At 30.4% G+C, this 24,316-nt stretch overlaps 1 protein-coding gene across 5 annotated transcripts in view; it reads left to right on the forward strand.

Moving 5' to 3' along the window:
- LOC114328732 (potassium voltage-gated channel protein Shaw) overlaps positions 1 to 24,316 on the forward strand; it is a 597,781-nt gene that overhangs the window by 454,546 nt on the left and 118,919 nt on the right. For 4 of the 5 annotated variants that reach the window (XM_028277676.2, XM_028277680.2, XM_028277679.2 and 1 more), the window contains exon 4: positions 6,075 to 6,284. In XM_028277676.2, coding sequence (XP_028133477.1) covers positions 6,075 to 6,284 — 210 coding nt within the window. The remainder of the gene's footprint in view (positions 1 to 6,074; positions 6,285 to 24,316) is intronic. The other variant, XM_028277678.2, reaches the window with a different exon arrangement.

Consider the following 24,316-nt stretch of genomic DNA (forward strand, 5'->3'; position numbering starts at 1 on the left):
TAGAAAGTTTAAAAATCGGTTTTGAGGAATACTGCGAATGAGAGTTGGTGGTGGAAGTTTTGATTTGTGAATCTGGAAGGGATATTTAGAAAGTAGGGGAATGAATGACAAATAGAGATCAGAATGTTTTGAGCTGTCGAGAAGTGAAGTCGAGTAGTAGACGGTAGTGTACGGAGAGTGAGAAAGCCTGTGTAGTTCCGTGAGTGTGGAGTATCTATCGTAGAACGAGAGGTAGGCCAGGTTGAGAGTAAAAGAACCTCCTTGAGCCAAGAGTTCCCGGTAGCTGATTGCAGTTTCGAAAAAGGTAGAACACAGCATCACGACAGAAGCAGGAAACGAGAGCTATACGAGCTAGTTTCAGAGGAGAACATTACTGGAAGCCAGGACGAGGTTTGGATTGCAGCCAAGGATAGCAGGAAACGGGTCTTGTGTGAAGACATTCTCAGTGCACCAGAAAAAGGTCAGTCTCATTTGTTTGGACATGAATGTATGGGTTTTTTCGTAGTAAATACCACATTTAAAATTGAAGAAACATAATCAATAATATCAGAAAAGCTTCATCAAACTTAAATAGAATTGTTGCTAATAAATCATAATAGTTAAATGTTAATAAAAACTTTCAATTGGAAATCAAAAGAAAATAAGATTCCCATGTGTAAATGTTATGTTTAAGAAAAATAGGATATAGCAAATATTAAGCAGTGATTGCCATTTAAATAAAATAAACAATATTTTGATTACAATTGTAACCCATATGTGTTATTATTTTACTCTTTTCTTTCCTATCCCGATTAGGAACCATTAAGAAATACTTAGAAGCCACGTATGTAAGTAATTAATTTTATAAAAAGCCCTGAGATTGAAAACATATTGATATGTGATCTGGTAAATTAATTAGATTATTATTAATGCATTGATTAAATTAAATGACATATAAAAATATTATCTCATATCAATAATCAAGATCACAACAGTATATAATTAAAATCGGCTGCAGTAAACATATAGGTTATTAATATAGATGTCCATACTACTCAAAAATTTTCGTTTCGGCCTGGACGGGGTTGTGTCACGAACAGGATATTTTTTTGCTTATTTCTCTGAACTATCTGTAGATATTTTTAACATACATGTTAATCTGTTTTAACGTAAAATAAAAGAAATAAATTAAGGGGGCGGGTATGGTTTGAAATCAACATTTCAAGCATATTATATTTGTGAATTTTTTTAACTATGGTAGAATTATTTTATTTTTAAACTAAATAAACATATTCAGTAGAATTCAAAGATTATTAAAAAAAATTCAAGGCAAAATATTGCCACGCAGCGGTGGCAAATTTTTACAAAAAAATGGATTTTGCAGTGGATATCAGAAAGCTTCATGTGAAACAAAAAATTCGACAACATTTTATTAGTTTATGAGTTTCTCAAGGTAACATTGTCAAATTTTTTAATTTTAAAAATTTATGAGTCTAGGTATCACTCAGAAGTGAAAATAATGAAACTTTACGTATAAAAATGGTGAAAATCAACATATTTATTCTTGTTAAAACGAAAAATAAACATACAACAAAAATATTCCAACATTATTACCATATTACCTCAGGAAATGGCTAAGGAAATAATTAATATAAAATTTCAGGTGGATCGATCAAGCAGTTTTTGAGTTTTAATATCCACCGCCTTCGAAAAAAGCAGTTTTAAGAAAAACGCGTTTAATGATAACTTTTATTTTCAATCTCTTTTTTGTCTGTCAAATCTTAAAGTAATACACACCGGTATATGTTTTTGAATTGCGGAGTCATTACAAAAGAGAGGGGGAGCAGCTGTTGAACGTTTCTCATTTCGATCAAACGCGATGGCGCGAAATTGCTTTAGATTGAGTCAAAAATAATCATTATGCTGTATTTCCGGTAATTTTGATTCGGTCAATCTAAAATTTTCAGAGAGTATTCCTGAATTTATGACCTTTCATTTAAAATAATACGAAAATAAAAAAATTCCAAATTTTCAAACCATACCTCTCCCTAAGCATACAAATTTTCCTCGTCCCAGGCCAAGGTACCGCCGAAATGCGAATATTAACTTTTTGAATACAAAGGACAACGCTCAAAAGAGACAGAGAATACAAAGAGACTCAAACCAAAGTGCGAAAAACGATATGCCGTAAGAAAAATTAAGCCTGACAACAAAAGTGTAACATGATAAATTCCCGTTTAGGATGATATCGAAGCCCAGAAATTAAGTGTATTAAGATCATCATAAAAGGAAAAGAAGACTTATCTTATAATGTAACCAATTATAAGGTGTTTTCCACGAATATACGACTGTTTTGGATTATCGCGACAACGAATATTTTAGTGTGCAACATAAGAAGTACGAAAATATTTTGCTCTAATAATTACTCCAATAAACAACAATATAATTTGCAATTTACTTTCGTTCTTCATATTTTGCACAATAAAATATTCGTTGTCGCCCTAATCCAAGGGGTCGTATATTCGTGGAATGGGGTTATATCGTATACCTGATAAATGGGTCGAAAATTATACAGCTAAATTTAAAAATTCGGATACCGCCTCCTCCAAAAATTTAGACTGTCAAAACCAGAAAAAATAATTTTCAACAGCATGACCTGCTTTATCTGCAGGCTGGAACATGGAAATTTTTTTCTAAAGTTAATATTTTGGAAATATTGAATTTTAACAATACTCGATTTAATATCTACTACTAAATTTAAGATTATTTCTTTTTAGAGCACTCATTCAATTCCCCTCTCCACAATAGATATAACACGATTACGTTTAATTATTTTAAAAATTCGGGCAGCACCTCCGCCAGAATTTAGACTGCCAAAACCAGAAATAATAATTTCCATCTCCATGACCTGCTTTATCTCCAGGCTGGAACACTGAATTTTTTTTTAGGTAAACGGTTGTAGAAATATGAAATTTAATCAATATTAAATTTACTATTTATTATTGAATTAATGAGGATATCAAAAACTCAAAATAATGGCGAAAGCCTAAAAATTAACGGTAAAACTTTAGAACAAGTTGAGAACTACAACTAACTTGGAAAGAAGGAGAAGAATCTCATCGTTGCGTAACTTGAGGGAATGGTACGGATGCACATCAATCGAACTATTTAGAGCAGCAGCATCTAAGATCAGAATAGCCTGATGATTGCCAACCTAAGTAGATAAACTATGCCGGAATGGTCCCACATAGGGAAATCAATGTGTTAGAGAGAGAGAGCGTTCTATCAATGTGTTAGAGAGAGACAGATGATGTCACATGCCCCGACGCGCCGTCGAAGGAATCTACCATAATGGTAGAGAACATTATACACGAAAAGATTTGGTACATTTGTAAAAAGAAGAAGATTTGACAACTGTGGAACAGAAGATTTGACAGTTGACTGTTACGCAAAAGAAGATTTGGCAGCTAACTAATTTATAAAAATATTGTGGAACAATGGCGGATAACTAGTGACTACTAGTGACGTCTAGCGGATAAAAGTTGAACTATAAGTAAGTAAATTCCTTCGACGGCGCGTCGGGCATGTGACATCATCTGTCTCTCTCTAACACATTGATTTCCCTATGTGGGAGCATTCCGGCATAGTTTATCTACTAACCTACGTCTCGATGGCACGTAAAGAAGAAGAAGATTAGATTTAAAATTATTTCTTTAAAGAACACTATTATTTACTTCCTCTTGCTAAAATAAATATTATAAAGCTAAACCAATAATTGGAATTTTAAATATTCAGATATGGACTTCGCCAAAATTTAGACTGTCAAAACAACAAATAATTTCCAACTGTATGACCTGATTTATCTCCAGCTGGAACATTGAAATTCTGTAAATTCTGTCGAAAGTAGACGGTTTTCGGAATATTGAAATTAATTGGATAGAGTTATTCGGAAAGGAACCAAGCGACAAATTCGAGAATATTAAGAAATTACCACCAACCGATTTCTACTGGAGTATATTGAATATTCTAAAAATATCTAAGCCCCAGAACGACTCCAACGACATATATTAACAAGAACACCAAGCGCCAACAACAACGATTTACAATTTAAACTAAACTTCTATCGTAATTTTCATTCGTGACAAATTCGAGAATATTTAAGAAATTACCACCAACCGATTTCTACTGGCGTATATTGAATATTCTAAAAATATCTAAGTCCCAGAACGACTATAACGACATCTATTAACAAGAACACCAAGCGCCAACACCAACGATTTATTTTTTAAACTAAACTTCTAACGTGATTTTCTCCGAACTACTAAATAGGCGCTTGGTTCCTTTTCGAATAACTCTATCCAATTAAGAATATAGAATTTACTATTTTTTAAGAGCAGACTTATTCACTTCCCCTTACTGCAATAGATTTTATATATTAAATAATGTGCTTTTGAAAATTCGGGTTGCGCCTACACCAAAAGTTGTACATTGAAAACTAAAAATAATTTTTCTACGGCCGTGCTAAAAGAGCCACTTTCCCGCATGCACTTCGTTTCCGAAAGTTGCAACTTCCCGCATGGCGTGAGTGAAAGTAAATTTTCCCCTACGGTGTGCGGGAAAGTAAAATACCTTGTAATATGGCATTATAATATATTATATTACATGCAATAGACTAATATTTAGTTATTTACTAACTTATTTCAAATTTATCTTATTGTGTTTATGTTTTAATGAAATTAGAGCGATTATTTCATTCATAGGAGATTCTGACCAATAGAAAGCTACAAACTTATTACATACTTTACTTATTACAAACTTTCAAATTTATCTTATTGTGTTCATGTTTTAATGAAATTAGAGCCATTATTTAATTCATAGGAGATTCTGACCAATAGAAAGCTGCAGAAATAAAAATTTAACTGATTATTTTTTAATGATATTTATAGGGCCGGTTGTTCGAACGCTAATCAACAATGATCATTATTAAATATTTAATTACTGTCACCAAAACTGTCAATGTCAACTTTGTTTGGGTTGCTGAAAACATAATTAATTACAATTATGAGATTTATTATTAATTATGTTAATAATTATTGTTATATTAATTGATTATAGTCTCAGAATTGTAATGAATTATGTTTTAACAATTGACATTGACAGTAATTAATTATTTGATAATGATCATTGTTGATTAGCGTTCGAACAACCGGTCGTAAGTATAGTAAGATATTTGATCACGTGTTTAATTCTGTCCAATCAGATTGAAATTATACTGAGAATTATCTACTGTAGAAAATTACCGATAGAATTTTTTTAAGTTGATTGTTTCTGTTTAATGGCAACCAGTTTCCTAGTTTTGAAAACTGTCACATTTAAGAAAATATCCATAATATACGTATTAAAAAATAATCTTACGAATATCACACGACAGTAAGAATAAATAAGAAAATAATGCTTCATTTTTACTCAAATTTGTTGTCATTGGGCAATAGCCACTCGAGCTCTCGTGTCTATTGCCAGACAACCAATGTTTGAAAAACGTTCGCATTATTTTCAATTTATTCTCACTCTCTTGTGATATTATACCCGATAATTTTTGATAATTATCCGTCGTCAAGTATATTACGTCAGATGCCCTTCGTTGCTATGAAAAAATACATTCAGTGGCATTAATGACAATTATTGTTTTAAAAATTATAAAAATGATGACTCTCAACCGTCAAATATTTATAACAACTGTGTTTTTAATTGTACTAATTTGTACTTATATAAATAAATTACAATAAAATTTTGGTTTTGAACAGTTTTATTCATGAAATAATCGCAACCAATTGCACTCGAACTCTAAAATTAATATAGAATTTTAGAGCTCTTTTGCAATTACTACTGATAATTCGGGTCAACGGCAGTCTCGTGTGTGAAAGTATCACTTTCCGCACTAGTTAGGAAAATAACTATTCCAATTTCATGACCTGTTTTATCTCCAGGCCGAAACACTGATAATTTATCAAACGTCAACTGTTATTTGTATTATTTCTTTCTCCTTTTTTATTCCTTTTCAAGCATACAAAGTAAAAGCATATTTTTGATTTCAGGCAACCTTAGCCATCCTAGATAAACTCGACATAGATTCCGCAAGGCCGACAGATGAAGAGGTAGCTAGAATGTTCGGCTACGAAGAAGCTTTCTACGCCGGTACTCTAAGCAGGTGGCAAAAGCTCAAACCGAAAATTTGGGCTCTTTTCGATGAGCCATATTCCTCGTCCCAGGCCAAGGTACCACCGTTCAATGTGCACCACCGAAATGTGAATATTAACTTTTAACTAACTTGGGTGTAATTTCAAAGTTTTGGTTTTTGATCGATGGAAGTAGTTACAGTTTTTTTTTAGATATTTTGATTGATGTGTTTGCTATTAACTACGAATAACTTAATAGGTTATTACCAAAAATTACTTTTAATTAGTGATAATAATAAACTAAATCGTAAATAATGTGTTTGTTAAAATAGGTTATAGTTGGTATAAATTTGGTCAAATCTCTGAAAAATATTATTTATTTATTTACAAAGCTCAACAAGCTTTGAAGACCTATGGGTAAAATACAATTATACAGGGTGTTTAATTGGGAAACGGAAATACTTTAATGGTAAATAGAGGTCACCGAGGCGGTTCTAGATATACTATATTTTTTGCCCTAACGACTTTTATAACCTAGTTACAGGGTGTTTTATCGATTTTGCCAATTTGTTTTCTAAGTTTCAACTTTAGAACCACCCTATATATATATTTTTTTTATATTTGGTACACATATGTCTCATTCAAAACAAAAACGACCGACATATTAACCATAAGAAAAATCCAGCTCCGGATTAACAAACAATCATACAGTAATTGTTACCTTAAAACAACACCCTGTATATTCAAATTTTGAAAATCTGTTTGCATATTTGAAAAGAGCACAAAAAAGTAAGTTTAATGCTTTGCTTCAATTTTTCGGCCAGACAATTTTATGACCTTAATTTTGAAATTATATTGAATTTTTTAAGAACGCTGATATTAAAAAGCAAATATTATTAACTTTTAGTAATAAATTATTAAAGAGTGAATAAATACTCATTTTAAAAGTAATCAGTACTTATTTACCACATTGGAACGACTCAATTACTAATCACAAGAAGCATCCAGATCCGGATTAACAAAAAAAATATATCGAAATTTTGACCTTGAAACAACACCCGTATATTGAAATTTTGAAAATTCGTTTGCGTATTTTAAAAGAGCATAAAAACTGCGTTAAAAGGTGCATGTCAAATTTGTGCAGGCGCAGATAACTTAATAACGGCAATTTTGAAATCACATTTATTAATTCTCTCAAGGTGACACGAAGCTGCCAGAAAAATTAAGAACAATCCCAATGTACATAATTAGAAAATCGATTCGAAATCTTTTAAAACGAGCAAGGAAACGCATCGAACAAAATAGCAAAAATTTTGAGCAACTGTTATAGTTAAAATATTTTTAATTTATGTTAAGTTGTTGAATTGTTTAAACGATTTTTTTTATTAGATATATCTGTTTTTTTTAATTCTTTACTAAATCATTAAAATATCCCAATTCTCGCAATTTTTATTTTTAATGATGTTAATACAGCTACAAATACAGAGAATCTATGAAGCCAGCGTAGTAAATAAGTATTAAGTATTTTTAAAATAAGTATTGATTCATTAAAATTAAATTATTAAAAGTTAATAATACCTGTTTTTTAATCCGAGAGTTCTTTAAAATTTCAATATAATTTCAAAATTGATGTAATTAAATCAACAAAAGTGCAAAAAATTAAAATGAACCTTTAATCACAGTTTTTTATAATCTTTTAAAATGCACAGACAAATGTTCAAAATTTCAATATACAGGGTGTTGGTTCAAGGTCACAAATACTTTATATTTTTTTGTTAATCCGGACCTGGATTTTTCTTGTCATTAGTAATTGGGTCGTTCCAATGTGGTAAATGCGTATTGATTATTTTTAAAATGAGTATTTATTCATTAACTTTAATAATTTATAACTAAAAGTTAATAATACCGGCTGTCAGGGTTCTTAAAAAATTCAATATAATTTCAAAATTAAAGTCATAAAATTGGCTGGCCGAAAAACTGAAGCGAACCATTAAACTTAGTTTTTTGTGCTCTTTTCAAATGTGCAAACATATTTTCAAAATTTGAATATACAGGGTGTTGTTTTAAGGTCACAATTACTTTATATTTTTTTGTTAATCCGGACATGGATTTTTCTTATGGTTAGTATGCCGGTCGTTTTGTTTTGAATAAGACATATGTGTCCAAATATTAAAAAATATACAAGGTGGTTCTAAAGTTATGGCTTAGGAAATAAATGGGCAAAATCAATAAAACACCCTGTAACTCGGTTATAAAAGTCGGTAGGGCAAAAATGTTGTATATCTAGAACCGGCTCGGTGACCTCTATTCACCGTTAAATTATTTCCGTTTCCCAATGAAACACCCTGTATAATACTATAATACTATTATTATACATAATATCAAATGGGGTGGCTTCTTGTTATCATGCTCTTTCTTCCCAACCATCAATTCCATCTATTCTGAGATCTTCTGTAAGCTATCAAACCATGTTTTTCTGTGTGATCCTTTACTTCTTTTCGTTATTGGGTCTCGTTTTTGAATACTCTTTGGGATCATTTTCCTTTTCATTGTCATTACGTGCCCCAACCATCTTACTCTCTATACCATCAAGCGACTGACACATGGTTAGTTATACAGTTCCTCTAACTCCCTGTTGGTTCGTCGCACCCAACCTTCTACAGAGATTTTGCCTCCCCATAGAGCTCTGATGATTTTGCTTTCCCATTTTTTAATTTTTCCATATTTGCTTTTTTCATTGTCCATACTTCGTTACCATACGCCACTGTGGGCTTTCTTACCGTTTTATAAACCATTAACTTTGTTTTTCTCGATACACATTTGGATTTCATCAGTGGTCTTACGTTATCCATCTTTTTTATTTCCCTTTGTCAATATGGAATTGAATTTTCATACTTTCTCTTCTATAATAACTCTCTCGGAATTATAGTTCTTTGATTCGTTAGATATGAAAGTAGACTGTTCATCTTCTGTTTGATCTGTATTTCCCAGTATCGTGTAGTAATTTTTTCAAAGTTAGATTTTGTTTCCCTGTTTCTTAGTGTGAGGAGAACGATGTTGTATCCATTTTGGCTATTTTGCTTTTTATTAATTATGCATTACTATTAATTATTATTTAATTTTTCAGTCACAATATTTGATTTTTGATATTTACAGGGTGATTCATTAGTAGGGTAAAGCTCAATGGCTCCGCTATACTAATAGATAGCAATAAAAGTTACAAACAAAAATTTTAGCCACCTTTGAGCTTCACATTACAAAATTAGTTAGAATGTTACAGGGTGTTCGATAACACAGTGGCAGACCTAACTTTTGTTTTTTTAAATGTAACACCCTATATTTTATTTTATATTCGAAATGCTGTTAACTTCTCCATCGCAAAAATATAAAGGTTTGTAATGTTATACAGGGCATTTACAAAGTTATAACCAATTTTGTATGAAAATCGTAACAAGTTCAACTCCCTGTATAAATAAAAATAAGCACAACAGCAATAATTTATTAATGTCATATTTTTTCATTTATTGTCAAAATTTTTAAGAATTATTGATATTGCTAATTTTCTTTATATCAAATACAGGGTGAGTCAAAACGCAAGTACATTATTTTCTCAGTAATGTTAAATGGAACAAACTGTATTTTATATTACTATTGAAAAGTAACATTAACGTAGTTTAATTTTTATATAACATTCCCTATGCCCAAATTTATTAGTTTTCGAGATATTTTCATTTTTAAGAGCAAATTATTTTAGGTGTTTAAATTTATCTAAATTTTAAGTAAGCCATGACTGAATTGACAATTGAAGATTACCGATTATCAATCCGGTGATCATTGTAACACTGTAGCAAATAAAGAAATAAAAATAATTTATTAGTAATACATTTTACAAACAAAAACACAACCACTACATGCAACATTTTTGAAACAATTAAAACTATCTTTTTATGTAAATGCAACAAATAAACAAAGAAAATTAGTAATAAATTTTACAAAAAAACACACAAACACAAAATACAATATTTTGTGAAGACAATTAAACACTACTTTTTTATGTAAATGTAACAATGTAACAAATAAAGAAGGAAACATAATTTATCAGTAATACATATTGCAAAAAAACATGTTTGAAAAAATAAGAAGCTACTTTTAATAAAATTTTTTTAATATTTAATTACGTAAGGTGTTCAAAATTATCTCCCAACACATTTATGTACGCCTAAAAACGATCATTGAATGAGCTACTTACTCTACGGAGCATTTGTAAATTAACACATCGAAATACACTTTGTATTCTATTTTTCATCTCATCCCTTGTTGTTGGAGGTATTTTGTAAACTTCATTATTAACGTAACCCCAAAAAAATTAGTCCAGTTTATTAAATTCTGGTGATTTGGTTGGCCACGCTACTGGTCCATTGAAAAATGAAAATATCTCGAAAACTAATAAATTTAGCCATAGGGAATGTTATCTAAAAATTAAAGTACGGTAATGGTACTTTTCAATAGTGATATAAAATACAGGGCATTCCATTTAAAATTACTGAGAAAATAATGTACTTGCGTTTTGACTCACCCTGTATTTGATTTAAAGAAAATTAGCAATATCGACCATTCTTGAAAATTTTGACAACACTTTAAAAATATGGCATTAATAAACCATTGTTGCTTTGCTTATTTTTATTTATAGAGGTAGTTGAACTTGTTACGATTTTCATATAAAATTGGTTATAACTTTGCAAATACCCTGTATAACATAACAAACCTTTATATTTTTGTGATAGAGAAGTTAACAGGATTTCGAATTTAAAATAAAATATAGGGTGTTCCATTTAAAAAAAACGTAAGTTTGGTCTGCCACTGTGTTATAGAACAACGTGTAACATTCTTACTAATTTTGTAATGTGAAGCTTAAAGGTGGCTAAAATTTTTGTTATTTTTATTGCTATCTATTACTATAGCGGAGCTATTGAGCTTTACCCTACTAATCAATCATCCTTGTGAAAAATTAATTTGGTGAATGTTAATGAAAAATAAGCTTAGAAAATTTATACCAATAAGCACTAAAAATCATTAGTTTAACCATGTCTTAAATATAACTATTACTCTTAGTTTCTATTCGTAGTTAATGCAATTTTTTGTAGTTAGTTTTGAGTAAAGTTTAAAGTTATTAAAGTTATTGAAATTATTGTTGACTTATCATAAAATCGATATCTGAACTATGTTGTTAAAGAAAGAGAGCTCTTCCAAGTTAGTTTCCATGTTTCGTAAATGCAGCACCTCCTTTTGTGTTAGAATGATAATAAAAAGGAATTTTAGGACATTCCGTAAATATTTTATGTACTAAAAATGGAATATGGTATATGACCATTTCTAACCCTTCTAATTTTATCAATAATACATCACACTTTTTCTATCTTCTAATAATCACGTTTCTTTAGATGTTTTCCATTGTACCAGAATAAAATGTTTCCATAAATGTTCTTGTAAATAAGAGTTTGTAATAACAATTGGGTAAGTACTAAAGAATATGATAGGTAGCTAGAATGCTTTAACACGTAGACTGCATTTTAGAGCTTAGTATTACAATTTTTTCAACTATTTGTAGTGAAAATGTTAACGCAACAAAAATAATATTTTTGTAGACAATTAAAAAGAAAAAAAAATATTGTTTTTAAAAAAATATTATTTAATACCAGAATATTATAAACACAATTTGATTTTACCAGAAAAGGTTTTTTAAAGTATAGTCATGGAATTCAACAGAATAAGCCAAATAAAAACGGGACATGCGCAGTTAGTACAGTGTATCTATGAACGTATTTTATATTAATAATTACTGAATGCATTAGCCCAATGTAGGATATTGATTAATAATCATTTTTTAAATCCCCCTTTTTTGTCCTAAACCTAATGGACTTTATACTGATTCATATTATGATTTCACTTATACAGTGCGCTGGAATAAGTGTTACATTCCCCCCCCCCCTATTAACTTATTTATTTTTAGCACATAAGCAAAACGTTCGGACAGGTCGATTTTTAAAATAATTAAAGTATATTACAACATCAATGTTTTGAACTTTTCCCGATCCCTCTTCAGGTGACAGGCATAAATTTGATTTTTTTTTTAATGGGAAAGTACATCATGTGACAGCTCATTTAAAAGCGTTTGAAATAGTGATTCCAAAAATTTATATCGCTTTAATCCTTTTTGAGAGCGCAGGTGAAAAATTTCGATCGAATTCTTTTTAAACACATTAATTTTTTTTGGAATCCTGAGAAAACTAATAAGTATTTTTAAAAATTTAAACGCAGAATAAAAGACTACATTATTACCGAGGACTGAAAGTCCCTTAGAATAAACAAAAAGTTTCTTTTGAATGGTATATTTGAAATTAAAAATCATACTAAATTTTCTCATTTTCACCCCTGTGACTTATTAAAATAATCATTATAGAAGTTCTCAGGGACTTCAGACCCTCGATAAAACTGTATTATTTTATTCTGCGTTAAGATTTTCAAAAATACTAATTAGTTTTCTCAGGATTCGAAAAAAATTTAAAAAGAATTCGACCGAAATTTCACGATAATAAACACACGAAAACTTCCTTCTACTACGAACTACACTTGGAAATGAAATGATATTATTATTCGACACTTCGGCAGAGGTAACAGCATTGCTTAACAAATAATTCTTTTTTAAACAATGGTAACACAGAGAAGCTAGGGGTTCCACGATAAGGAAAAGCCGTTACATTTCAAATGGTCAAGCAAAACATTTATTGTCTCAACAACTACGTTTATTGGCACCATGAACGCATTGATTGTGGTTATTAAACGCAGTAGTAAATTGATTAATGCATTCGTTGTCACAACAATTAGTTTACATCTATACAATAATCATATATTACTCTATATTAACAACATTTGTACATAGTTTTAATGAAATCTGTACGTTGTCACGATAAGCCAAGGTAATTGCTTGTCATCTACGAAATCAAGAAAGTGAGCTGCTGCCAGAATTAATGTTATTTATCAAATATACGAAACTAAGTTATTGGCTGAATAAATTGAGTGTTATTGATTAATGTACTCTAGTTATTTTCACAATTATTATTCAATAATTGTGACAATAATCAAATACATTCGTCAATGTCTAAAAGTTCGTTGAAACAAAAAATTAAATTGTTGTTACAATTCTTATTCTGTATATTGTAGAATAGTTTAACCGACGACGACGTTTGGTCCTTAAATAATCGATCAGATGCAATTTTAATAAGATGTGCGTTTCAGTTGGGAAGCAATTAGTTAGCAGAATATAGAGCAGGGGTGGGCAAACTTTTTTTAGTAAGGGCCACAAAATGTTTTTGGTCTATTACCGAGGGCCGCGCAATATTTCTTGTTACCTTAGCATGTTCGAATTTTTAACTCTGTACTAATTTTATTTAAAGGGGGGGGAGGGAGGATATAGTTTGAAATCAACATTTCAAGCACATTTTTGTGAATTTTGTTTGAAACTATGGTAGAATTATTTTATTTTTAAATTAAATAAACATATTCGGTACAATTCAAAGAATATTCAAAAAAATCTCAAGATTAAATATTGAAAAATAAGTTAACGGTGGCTCATTTTTACAGACACCTCAAAAAAAAAAGATTTTGTAGTAGACATCAACAAAAAATACAAAAATATTTTATTAGCTTATGAGTTTGTCGAGGTAACGCTGTCAAGTTTTTTTTAGTTTGAATGATTGTTCAGTTTTTGATATCACTCAGGAGTCAAAATAAGAAATTTTTTTGTAAAAAAGGGGTGCACAACAAACTTATTTATTACTCTTAAAGAAAAAATATCTCGACAGCATTACCTCACTAAATATCTAAAAAATCTATAAAAAATTTCAGGTGGATCTATAAGTAGATTTTGAGTTGCAATGTGAACCGCCTTTGAAAAAAGCAGTTTTGAGAAAAACGCGGTTAAAGTTTTGACAACTTTTATTTTTAATTTCTTTTTTGTCTGTCCAATCATAAAGTGATGAACATCTAAATATGTTTTTGAATCGTTTGTATGTTTTTATTCGTGGAAATCGAAAGGTCAAATAAATTTTTAATTTCAAACTTAAATTGTGGTTTATTTTCTGGTTGAATGTAGACTGGTACCGGATCAATTTTAATCGCAAAAAGGTTTCTTGGAAGGGGTAATGAAAAATATATCTTGAAAATCTTTGAAACAATTTTCAAATTTCAAAGTTTTATCTTCATAAATTTTAAACTTATTTTATGGTACATTATTTAATGATTTTAATGAGGGAAATAATTGAACGAATTCTTCCTTTTTTGTATGATCAATGAATAGCTTGAGATTCATTTTAAAAGTTCCAATTGAGTTCAAAACTTATAAATTTAGCAAATTTGTCGCAGTTTTTCATTTCTAAAAATAAAGTAATTTGGTCCCCTAATTCACAGCATATTTTAATAACCTTTTCTAAACTTAACCATCGAATATGATTGTGGTATAAAACATCAGTATGTTGTGTTTCTATAACTCTTCCAAAAATGCTATGAATGCACGATGATTTATTCTTCTTGAACGAATAAAATATTAGTTATAATTAAAATGATGATGTTTACTTGCAAAACATATGTGCACAATACCTGCTGATGGATTATGCAGTGACAAAATAGTAAATCATGTTCTTGAGATTGTTCATGAACGTAATCTTTAAGTTTACAATATTTGCTCCTCTTTTTGGTGCTCCATCAGGTGTTACACTTACTAGGTGATTACGAGTTAGTTTAAAAATTTCCAAACAGTTTCTGACTACATACTTCAAAAATATCATTTCCATCTGTTGAAATTTTATGGATTTCATTGAGAGAGCCGACAAAACTGTGCCGGACACTCAAATAATTGCCCGCGTTATTTTGAAAATTTGCGCAAAAATCACCCGCTGCGAAAGTGTTAATAGCTGTATTATCTATATTTAATTATTAATATGTATTCTTATAAAAATCTTTAAACAAAAATAATTTACGTTTTTTCGCGGTCCGCAAAAAAATGTCTAAAGGGCCGCATGCGGCCCTCGGGTCGCACTTTGCCCACCCCTGATATAGAGTGTTGTTTGGCATAATTTAATTATTTTGAATAATAAGATTAAAATGCATTTAGATGTTGAAACACAGCAAGTATGTGCTCAAAATTCTATATCAGTTTGGCTTAGATGTTATGGTTAAACAGAAATTCTACTATCAAATTTATAGAAAATAGTTTAATATGAACTCTGTCATCACAAGAAATGATGAATGAAATTTTCAAAACGTATAGATGCTTCACTTTTAAAACTATTGAAAACCACAATATACGATTGCTACAGAAGCAATGAAATACCTACAAGAGAAATAATAAAAAGAAATTGGAAACAACCAGTTAGAACATGAATTGCTTTAAATTGAAAATGCTTCAAAATTGTGTGGGAAGAACATACTTTGTAAGATTGTTACTTTAACTATCACCAGAGAACGGAAGCTGATAGTTTTAAAGATGGGTTTGAAAACTCACTGATCCCAAATATGGAGCCAAATAGTGAAATAGTGCTTGAATTGAAGACAACAGCATATAGAGTATTGCCAAGAAGCATGGACACACTATATTGACACTTCCCCCATATTTTGTGAGTTCAATCTTATCGAGTTAATTTGGGAACAATTAAAACCAAGTATAGGGCGTGCAAAATCTTTTAAATTTGATAAGAAGATAATTGACGTAATTTAAAAATAAGTATCTAATATGACTAAAGAAGGCTGGCAAAAAGTTGAAGAATACTATAAGAAGACTGGGCACTGGGCAAAAAATTTGAATTTCGCTCAAGAGTAAAGTTCCTTTATATTTCACAGTATCCAAAATTATAAAAAGTTGTTATAATTATAAAAAATAACAATTTTCGATATTGTGAAACATAAGATAGGTACTTTACTCTTTAGCGAAATTCATATTTTTTGACATACCTAGTATAGTAGATAAATATTGATCAAATTTGATATCTGTTGGTTGAATTTTAGGTTTTAGACCACGCCAAAAATTTTATGAGGAATAAATTAATAATAAATAAGTTTCTTATAATATGTTGGCAACTTAAGGAGACAAGCTATATATGTATATTCCTGTAAGTTTGCGGTTTTTGAGCCTTTTTGCTGCCCAGAAATACTTCTAAATCTTGTGAACATTTTTCTGAAACTGCGTTTTAGTACTACAGTTACGCAGATCTGTTATAGTGTCTTTTCCTTTGAGTGATAATATTTGTCGCCGTAACATAACCAATTACTAACAGGCAGGGTATAATTAGCTTCCCCTTTTTCGTAGAGTTGTTATACTGACCGTCCTTAGCAAGAATACGTAATTTTTTGGAGCACTATTATTTTTGATATGCATACATTGGCATACGGTGAAAAAACAGGTACAGTAATGAGAACGTATTTCATATCAATGACGAAAAGTACAATTATTCGCAAATACATCGAAATATGTGACTGTATAAATTAAAAACAGATGATTTTTGAAGTTATACTTCTTTAGGCGCGATTGAGAGTAAAATTTCATAATACTGCGCGCATGCGCACACAGACAGTAATAGTTTGTTCCTAAATCTGTCTAGTTATGTATAAATATGTACACAAAACGCAAAAGTCTAAGGATATTTTAATAATTTGACAATACCAATCACAGAAATTTCATGACCATATAAATTTGCTTGTACTATAATTGTTGATACAGACACTCACTTCTTATCAAAAAAAAATTGTAAAACTGATAGCAATACGTGTTTTAGAATGTTTTTTTATAAGGGACAAAAAAATCGACATTTTAATGTTTTGTCTATTTTTAATTTTAGTCACTTTATACCATTCTTGCTTAATAGGTGAGTTAAAGATATTGTCTTTTTACCATGCAACGACAACATTTAACGTTGGACGAGATGAATAGAGGGCCTCCTTCAAGCTGGTATGCGACAAACTGAAGTTGCTGACCAGCTGGGTGTCTCCCAAAGCGTCGTAAGTCGTTTGTGGCGTCGGTTTAGAGACACTGGGAGTCCAGCCGAGCAACATCCAGGACGTGGTCGCTCTAAAACCGTCGCTCAAGACCGATATTTAATTTTAAATGCCAGAAGGCTGCCAACAGTCACAGCACCCGAGCTGGTTAATGAATTACGGCTTGCACATAATGTAACAATTAGCCGCAGTACTGTGAGGAATCGTCTCCATGAAGCCAGTCTTCATATTCGGCGACCACTGAGATGTCCACCTCTATCTAGAGGCATTCGCGCTTCAAGATTAACCTGGTGTCAAGAGTTTCAGAATTAGACTGACAATGACTGGACCACAGTTTTGTTTAGTGACGAGTCTAGATATGGATTTCATCCAGATTCTCGTCTGACAAGAGTTTGGAGACGACCCGGAAATGGAGAACGATTACGACATCTTCAAGAAGTGTATGCATACAGAGGTGGTACATTAATGGTATGGGGCGGAATCATGATTGACGGAAGAACTGACCTCATTTTCCCACGTGGCTTTCTCAGAAGTCAGCAATATTTGAACACTATTCTTGAACCTGTTGTGTGCCCGTTTGCTGCTGCTGTTGGAGAAAATTTTTGCTTTAGGCATGATAACGCTCGACCACATGTTGCGCATATTGTAACAAACTGGTTGGATAACGAGGGTATTGATGTATTGCCGTGGCCAGCACAATCACCGGACTTGAATCCCATTGAGCATGTATGGGACATGCTCCAACGAAGAATTACTCCACATATGGGCAATATCTACAATGAGTTTCAATTAAAATAGCTTCTGAGAGAACAATGGACACAACTACCTCAAGCAGACATTAACAATGTGATTCGGAGCATGAACAGTAGATGTAGAGCTGTGATAAACCAACGTGGTGGCCATACTTTATTTTAAGTTTATATTTCGTATTTTTGACATTTTATGGTGGTAAGTCAAACATGGATGATTTGCAATATATTTTTTTTCTCCAATTTTCTGTTTTTTTTTTTGCAATTTATGGATTTTGACATATTAAACAACAATTTAAACTACAAATGTTGTATTACTTTTTTTAAGTTGATTACAGATAAACAAAATACGTCTATTTATAAAAATATCCCTAGACTTTTGCGTTGTGTGTATATCAGTGCAAGAAAAGGTGTGAAAAAAATATATTAGTGTTTTTAGTAAATATATTTATTATAATTTTTGTGTCTTTGGATTTGTCTTCCTCAGGAGTAAGATGAGTATTATTAAAACATTTAATTGTATATTTATTATACTTCACCTTCCAGTCTGTTTGTTACCGGGAATTGTCATTAGGTACGTCCGAACCGATACAGACACAATCCTAGTAGCGTATTTAGTATAGAATTCGGCCAGAGATCGAGAGGTCTTGAGTTTGACCCGGATCAATCCTATACTTTGTTTTTATTTTTTTGGAAGCGATAAGAACAAAATTAGTTTGGTGTTTAAAAAAATTAAAACAAACTGTTTCAAGTATATTTATTTTCAAGAAATCATATAATAGAAGTATAACTTCTTACGTGAATACAAAGTACACACACATTGTTTTTTTGGTTGTTCAATCAGATGTTTGTTAAGTTTACACATGAATTCTCCTGAATATACGTATACCTGTTCGGTTAAAAGATGGGCAGGATTTATTCTCAAGATCAATCAATATCTTATAAAAATATAACGTTACTTTTCCTGTAGAGTATCTACAACAAAGCTGGTTTAGACTACGCTGTGTTTATGTTATACTCAAAAGTGCATTTTATATTAAACCACCTTGCAAAAACTTGAAGCGGTTTTCTGGTCCATTACTTATAAACTATTTTGATATACAGAATGAGTTTTATGTATGGAAACCCTCAATTATCTCGAAAACGGCTTTCACTATTTTTATAGATTTTGGTGGTTAGGGGTTTTCTAATGCAGCCGATATTATAGTGATAATTACATTGTTGTCAGATCATCCGGTTTTCTGCAAATTTAATGAACTTTCTTATTTAAAATGGAACACCCTGTATATTTTTTGCGTTTTGAAGTCCTTAAGAAATACTGATTATTTTTCATGTTATATTCCCTATACATAAATGCCATAATTTTGGAGCTATTACTACATTTATAAAAAAAGTTTAAACAAATTATAAAAATCAATTTTTTGGCCCGGGTAGACATTATTTTACGTTCTTTGGATCATTGGAAATAAAAAAGGTTTTTTTATAATTTTTCTCTAAACTTTTCGAGATAAAAACAATTTAAAACTGAAAAAAATCGAAAAATGACGATTTTTAAGGTTCAAAAACACAAGCAAAAATATAATTTTTGAAATTACGAAGTACCTAAATTCAAGCAAAAACCTTCTTCTAGGAGCTCGACATAAGATTTTTTGGCGCGTTTTATTCTAAAATATTGCATTTTAATTGTTAATGAAGCGCATATGAGAGGGCGGGCGATCGGGCTGCATTACCAACTAAAAAAAGAATGTGTGTCTACTTTGTACACACGTAAGAAGTTATACTTCTACTACATATTATGTGATTCTTAAGACAATACCAAAAATTTTAAAAAATAAAAGAATAAAACGCACACAAACACATTGAAAAATGCCAAAAAGAAAAAATGATTTCTGAACGATAATAATTGTTGGCAAAAATTTTAAATACGCATTTTCTGAAAAAAAATTATATAACAAATATACTTACAATCATAAAATGCATAAAAAAATAAAAAATAAAAACTTGCATCGGGAATCGAACTCGTGAATTTCGGGTCGCTTTGATTCGTAATCGAAGCCTAGACTCACTCGTCCAATTCCACATTATTTGTCATGTGGGAAAATAGGGTAACTGAACGTTTTACTGTTTGACAGTTGTTTTGAATATAATTAAATTATGTAGTTTAAATTTTGTGGAAGAAAATATTAAAATATAACAAAACAATAAGAAAACAATATATTAGATGAAGATTTGTAGAACTTTTGTTGGTAATCAAATTAAGTATGTAAATCAATGCATTACATACCTACTAGATAAATAAATCTACGCCAAAAAATCATAATTTAAAAATAAAAATCGGACCTACTTTGGGATTTCTCTCTAAAATCCCCATTCTTGAGAAAATAAATGTACAGTAGAGCGTCGATTATCCGAACGTCGATCAACCGAACGACCGCTTATTCGAACTATCGACTCCCGCGTCCCGCACTCGAATACCGAGCAAGCGTTAGTAATTGACGCTTAAAATATCTTCAATTTTCTTCAATATTGTATCCAAAAATAATTATGTTGTTGCAAAGACTGCACTTTTTTGTTTAGTTGCTAGTTGTCATTATCAGGATATAAATAAATATGTAGGTATATAAATATGGCTTTTATTCACTTGTAGATAAATATGTATGACTATAAATATGTATCAATATATTGTAGTTCGATTATCCGAACAAATCGACGCTCTACTGTATTTCAACCTAATCCAAATGTATAATTACAATATGATTATAATAAAAACTACTTATCAAATTAGAATGAGTTTTCCTTGTCCAAAATAGTCCAAAAGTCCAAAAATATAGGTATATGAAAACTATTTAAAAAGGCAGTATAACTATTAACTAACTTTTGTTTGTTGTTTCTTTTCACACAAATTTTAAAACGCAACAACTATAAATAATCAAACTACAGCTCTGCCACAGCCGCCATATTGAATAATTTTTGACATGTCATTTGAACATCCAATCAGAACAAAGTTATAATGCGCATGCGCCGGGATCATAGGTTTTAACATATAAAAATTCACCCCATATCGCCGGTAAAGAAGTATAACTTCAAAAACAATATTTTAAAATGAAACAAGCTCAAGTTACTTATCGGTATCTAATAAAATAAGGCTTGAGCTTCAATTTGGGTACTTCGCAGTTTCAAAAATAATAATTTTTATTTATGTTTTTGAACCTATAAAATCGTCATTATTCGATTTTCTTGAAATTTTAAATTGTTTATAACTCGGAAACGATTAATTTTAGAGAAAAATTACAAAAGATCTTCTTTGTTTCACATGATCCAAAGAACCTAAAATAATGTTTATCCGGGCGAAAAAAATTGATTTTTATAATTTGTTTAACAATTTTTTTTTAAATAAAAAATGTAACAATAAGTCCGAAATTATGACATTTAGGTATAGGGAATAAAACATGAAAAATAATCAGTATTTCATAAGGACTTCAAAACGCAAAAATATATAGGGTTTCCATTTGAAATAAGAAAGTTCATTAGATTTCCAGAAAAACGAAAAATCTGATAACAATATAATTGCCACTATAATATCGGCCGCAATAGAAAACCCGTACCCACTAAAATCTATAAAAATCGTGCAAGCCCTTTCCGAGATAATTGAGGGTTTCCATACATAAAATTCACTCTGTATAATTCCATGAATCTTTCCCATGTTTCAAACGTTTCCAATGATCCAAAGAACCTAAAATAATGTTTACCCGGGCGAAAAAAATTGATTTTTATAATTTGTTTAACAATTTTTTTTTTAAATAAATGTAACAATAACTCCGAAATTATGACATTTAGGTATAGGGAATATAACATGAAAAATAATCAGTATTTCTTAAAGACTTCAAAACGCTAAAATATATAGGGTGTTCCATTTGAAATAAGAAAGTTCATTAGATTTCCAGAGAAACAGAAAATCTGACAAAAATGTAATTGCGATTATAATATCGGCCGCATTAGAAAACCCTTACCCACTAAAATCTATAAAAAATCGTGCAAGCCATTTCCGAGATAATTGAGGGTTTTCATACATAAAACTCACTCTATATATTTCCATGAATCTTACTTTTTATTTTAAACGTTTTAGCGAACCAATAAAAGTCTGACTTATAAACTAGCAATTCAAATAATAACTCGAACAAAGTAATCACCGATTTATACACGAAATACGACTACTAATCGCCAAAACACTCTTTGAATACCAGTATAAATATTTATATTTAGTCACTTATATCGGAAATAAGTACCTATCATTTATTCAAGAATCATGGTTTATTCCATAAATTTTCTACAAATTAAACGTTATGATAATAAACACAAGAATCGTGCTGTTAAAAACCAGCGAAAATAATAAACCGAATTCTAAAAACCTTCCTATGAATATAATTTTTTGTATAATATTTATAAGATTCACAATGCAAAAGAAAATAACAAGTTACAATCGGCTCTTAAATACAGGGTGTCCCGGAAAATAGTGCGTTCCTTAAAGGTATAGGTAAAGGGCACCATGTAAAGCAAAAAACTCTTAAAACCTTTTTTTTCTAAATGCAATCGTTTGACCAAAAAATTAAAATACATTTTGGTATGCAAATTAAAATCTGGCAACTCTGCGAGATACTAAAATTTAAACGTAGACTTCTTTTTAGTAAACATACAACAGATAGTTTGGAAGAATCCTGTCTGTTTAGTCTCAAAGACTCAATGCCGAAAATGTTTTCGAATCGTGAGTTCATTACCTATTATGTTATTATGTTGATTAGTTATGGCAGATCACTAAATGGAGAGGCTTACTATAATTTCTTTCAAAATGTTTTGCCGTTATTTCTCGTCGTATGAGTGAATGTGTTCCTGAAAGTGTAATAATTATTTTCAAGTAAGTACAACTTAATTATTTTAATTCACAAGTAAACAAATTACCGACACATTATCAATCTGGTGTATTTAATTTCCACCGTAAACTATGTAATTTAGTCAAAGTCCTCAGCATTCAACACATTTAAAAGCTTACTAAATACATAATACCTCCTACTAGTTCGGTTAAAAGATGTGCTTTTATGTTAAAAGATGTATGCCTAATTTGTTTAAAATTGTGCAATAGGTATTTCAATACATTTAAAAAAAATTATATTAAACAAATTACAAAAAAAACAGACAAATAGTAAATACATTAAGTATTATTAGGTTGGATTATTTTAAATACATGTTAGTCCAGAAATCCACTGCGCATCCGCTAGGAAAAATATTCTAATTCGGATTTTTTGCACAATCTTACTTAAAAAGGACCCCTTTTAACAAATTTGCATGTTGCCAGGACCAAAAGTTGGTCAAAAATTTTTTAAACGTTTTTTTTTTGTTTTTTTCTTAAATTATTTTTTTTTGCATGGAACAATTTTTTTTTAGGTTTTTTGGATCATTTCAAGCAGAAAAGATCTTTAGTGACTTTTCTCTAAAGTCGATAGTTCTTGACATATAAGCGATTAAAAATTGAAAAATTGCGAAATCGGCCATTTTTAACCCTCAAAAACTATGTGAAAAACTGAAAATTTGAATGTTGCCAAGGTAGGTAGATATTCTTTAAACATCGTTTGATGAAATTCCGAAGAGTTTTTGGCAATACAATATCAAAAACCCCCTCGTTTTTTAATTGCCAATCAAGCGTGTGCGACACTATTTTCCAGCGTTGCATGTGTATATAGTATGGTGCAAATGAAAGGAATAAATTCGTTATTTCGTAAACCGGTGACTTTAAGGAAAATCCCAAAACAGGTCGGTTTTTATTTTTAAGTTATGATATTGTGGCATATATAGTATACTAGTGACGTCATCCATCTGGGCGTGATGAAGTAATCGATGATTTTTTTAAATGAAAATACGGGTCGTGTACTGGCTCATTTGAAAGGTACTTCAATTCTCTATTCAGTAATATAAACATGTACATAATTATTTATACAGGGAGTCCAAAAATTTTTTATTAAATTAAATAATTTGGCAAATTGACAAAAAAATTAAATTATTGGACACCCTGTATAAATAATTATGTAAATGTTTATACTACTGAATAGAGAATTGACGAACCTTTCAAATGAGCTAGCACACGCCTCCTATTCTCATTTAAAAAATCATCGATTACGTCATCACGCCCAGATGGATGACGTCACTAGTATACCATATATGTCACAATATCATAACTTAAAAATAAAAATCGACCTGTTTAGGGATTTTTCCTTAAAGTCGCCGGTTTACGATATAACGAATTTATTCCTTTCATTTACACCATACTGCATACACATGCAACGGTGGAAAATAGTGTCGCGCACGCTTGATTGG

This window comes from Diabrotica virgifera, chromosome 7 (assembly GCF_917563875.1).
Source record: "Diabrotica virgifera virgifera chromosome 7, PGI_DIABVI_V3a".
NCBI classification, from domain to species: domain Eukaryota; kingdom Metazoa; phylum Arthropoda; class Insecta; order Coleoptera; family Chrysomelidae; genus Diabrotica; species Diabrotica virgifera.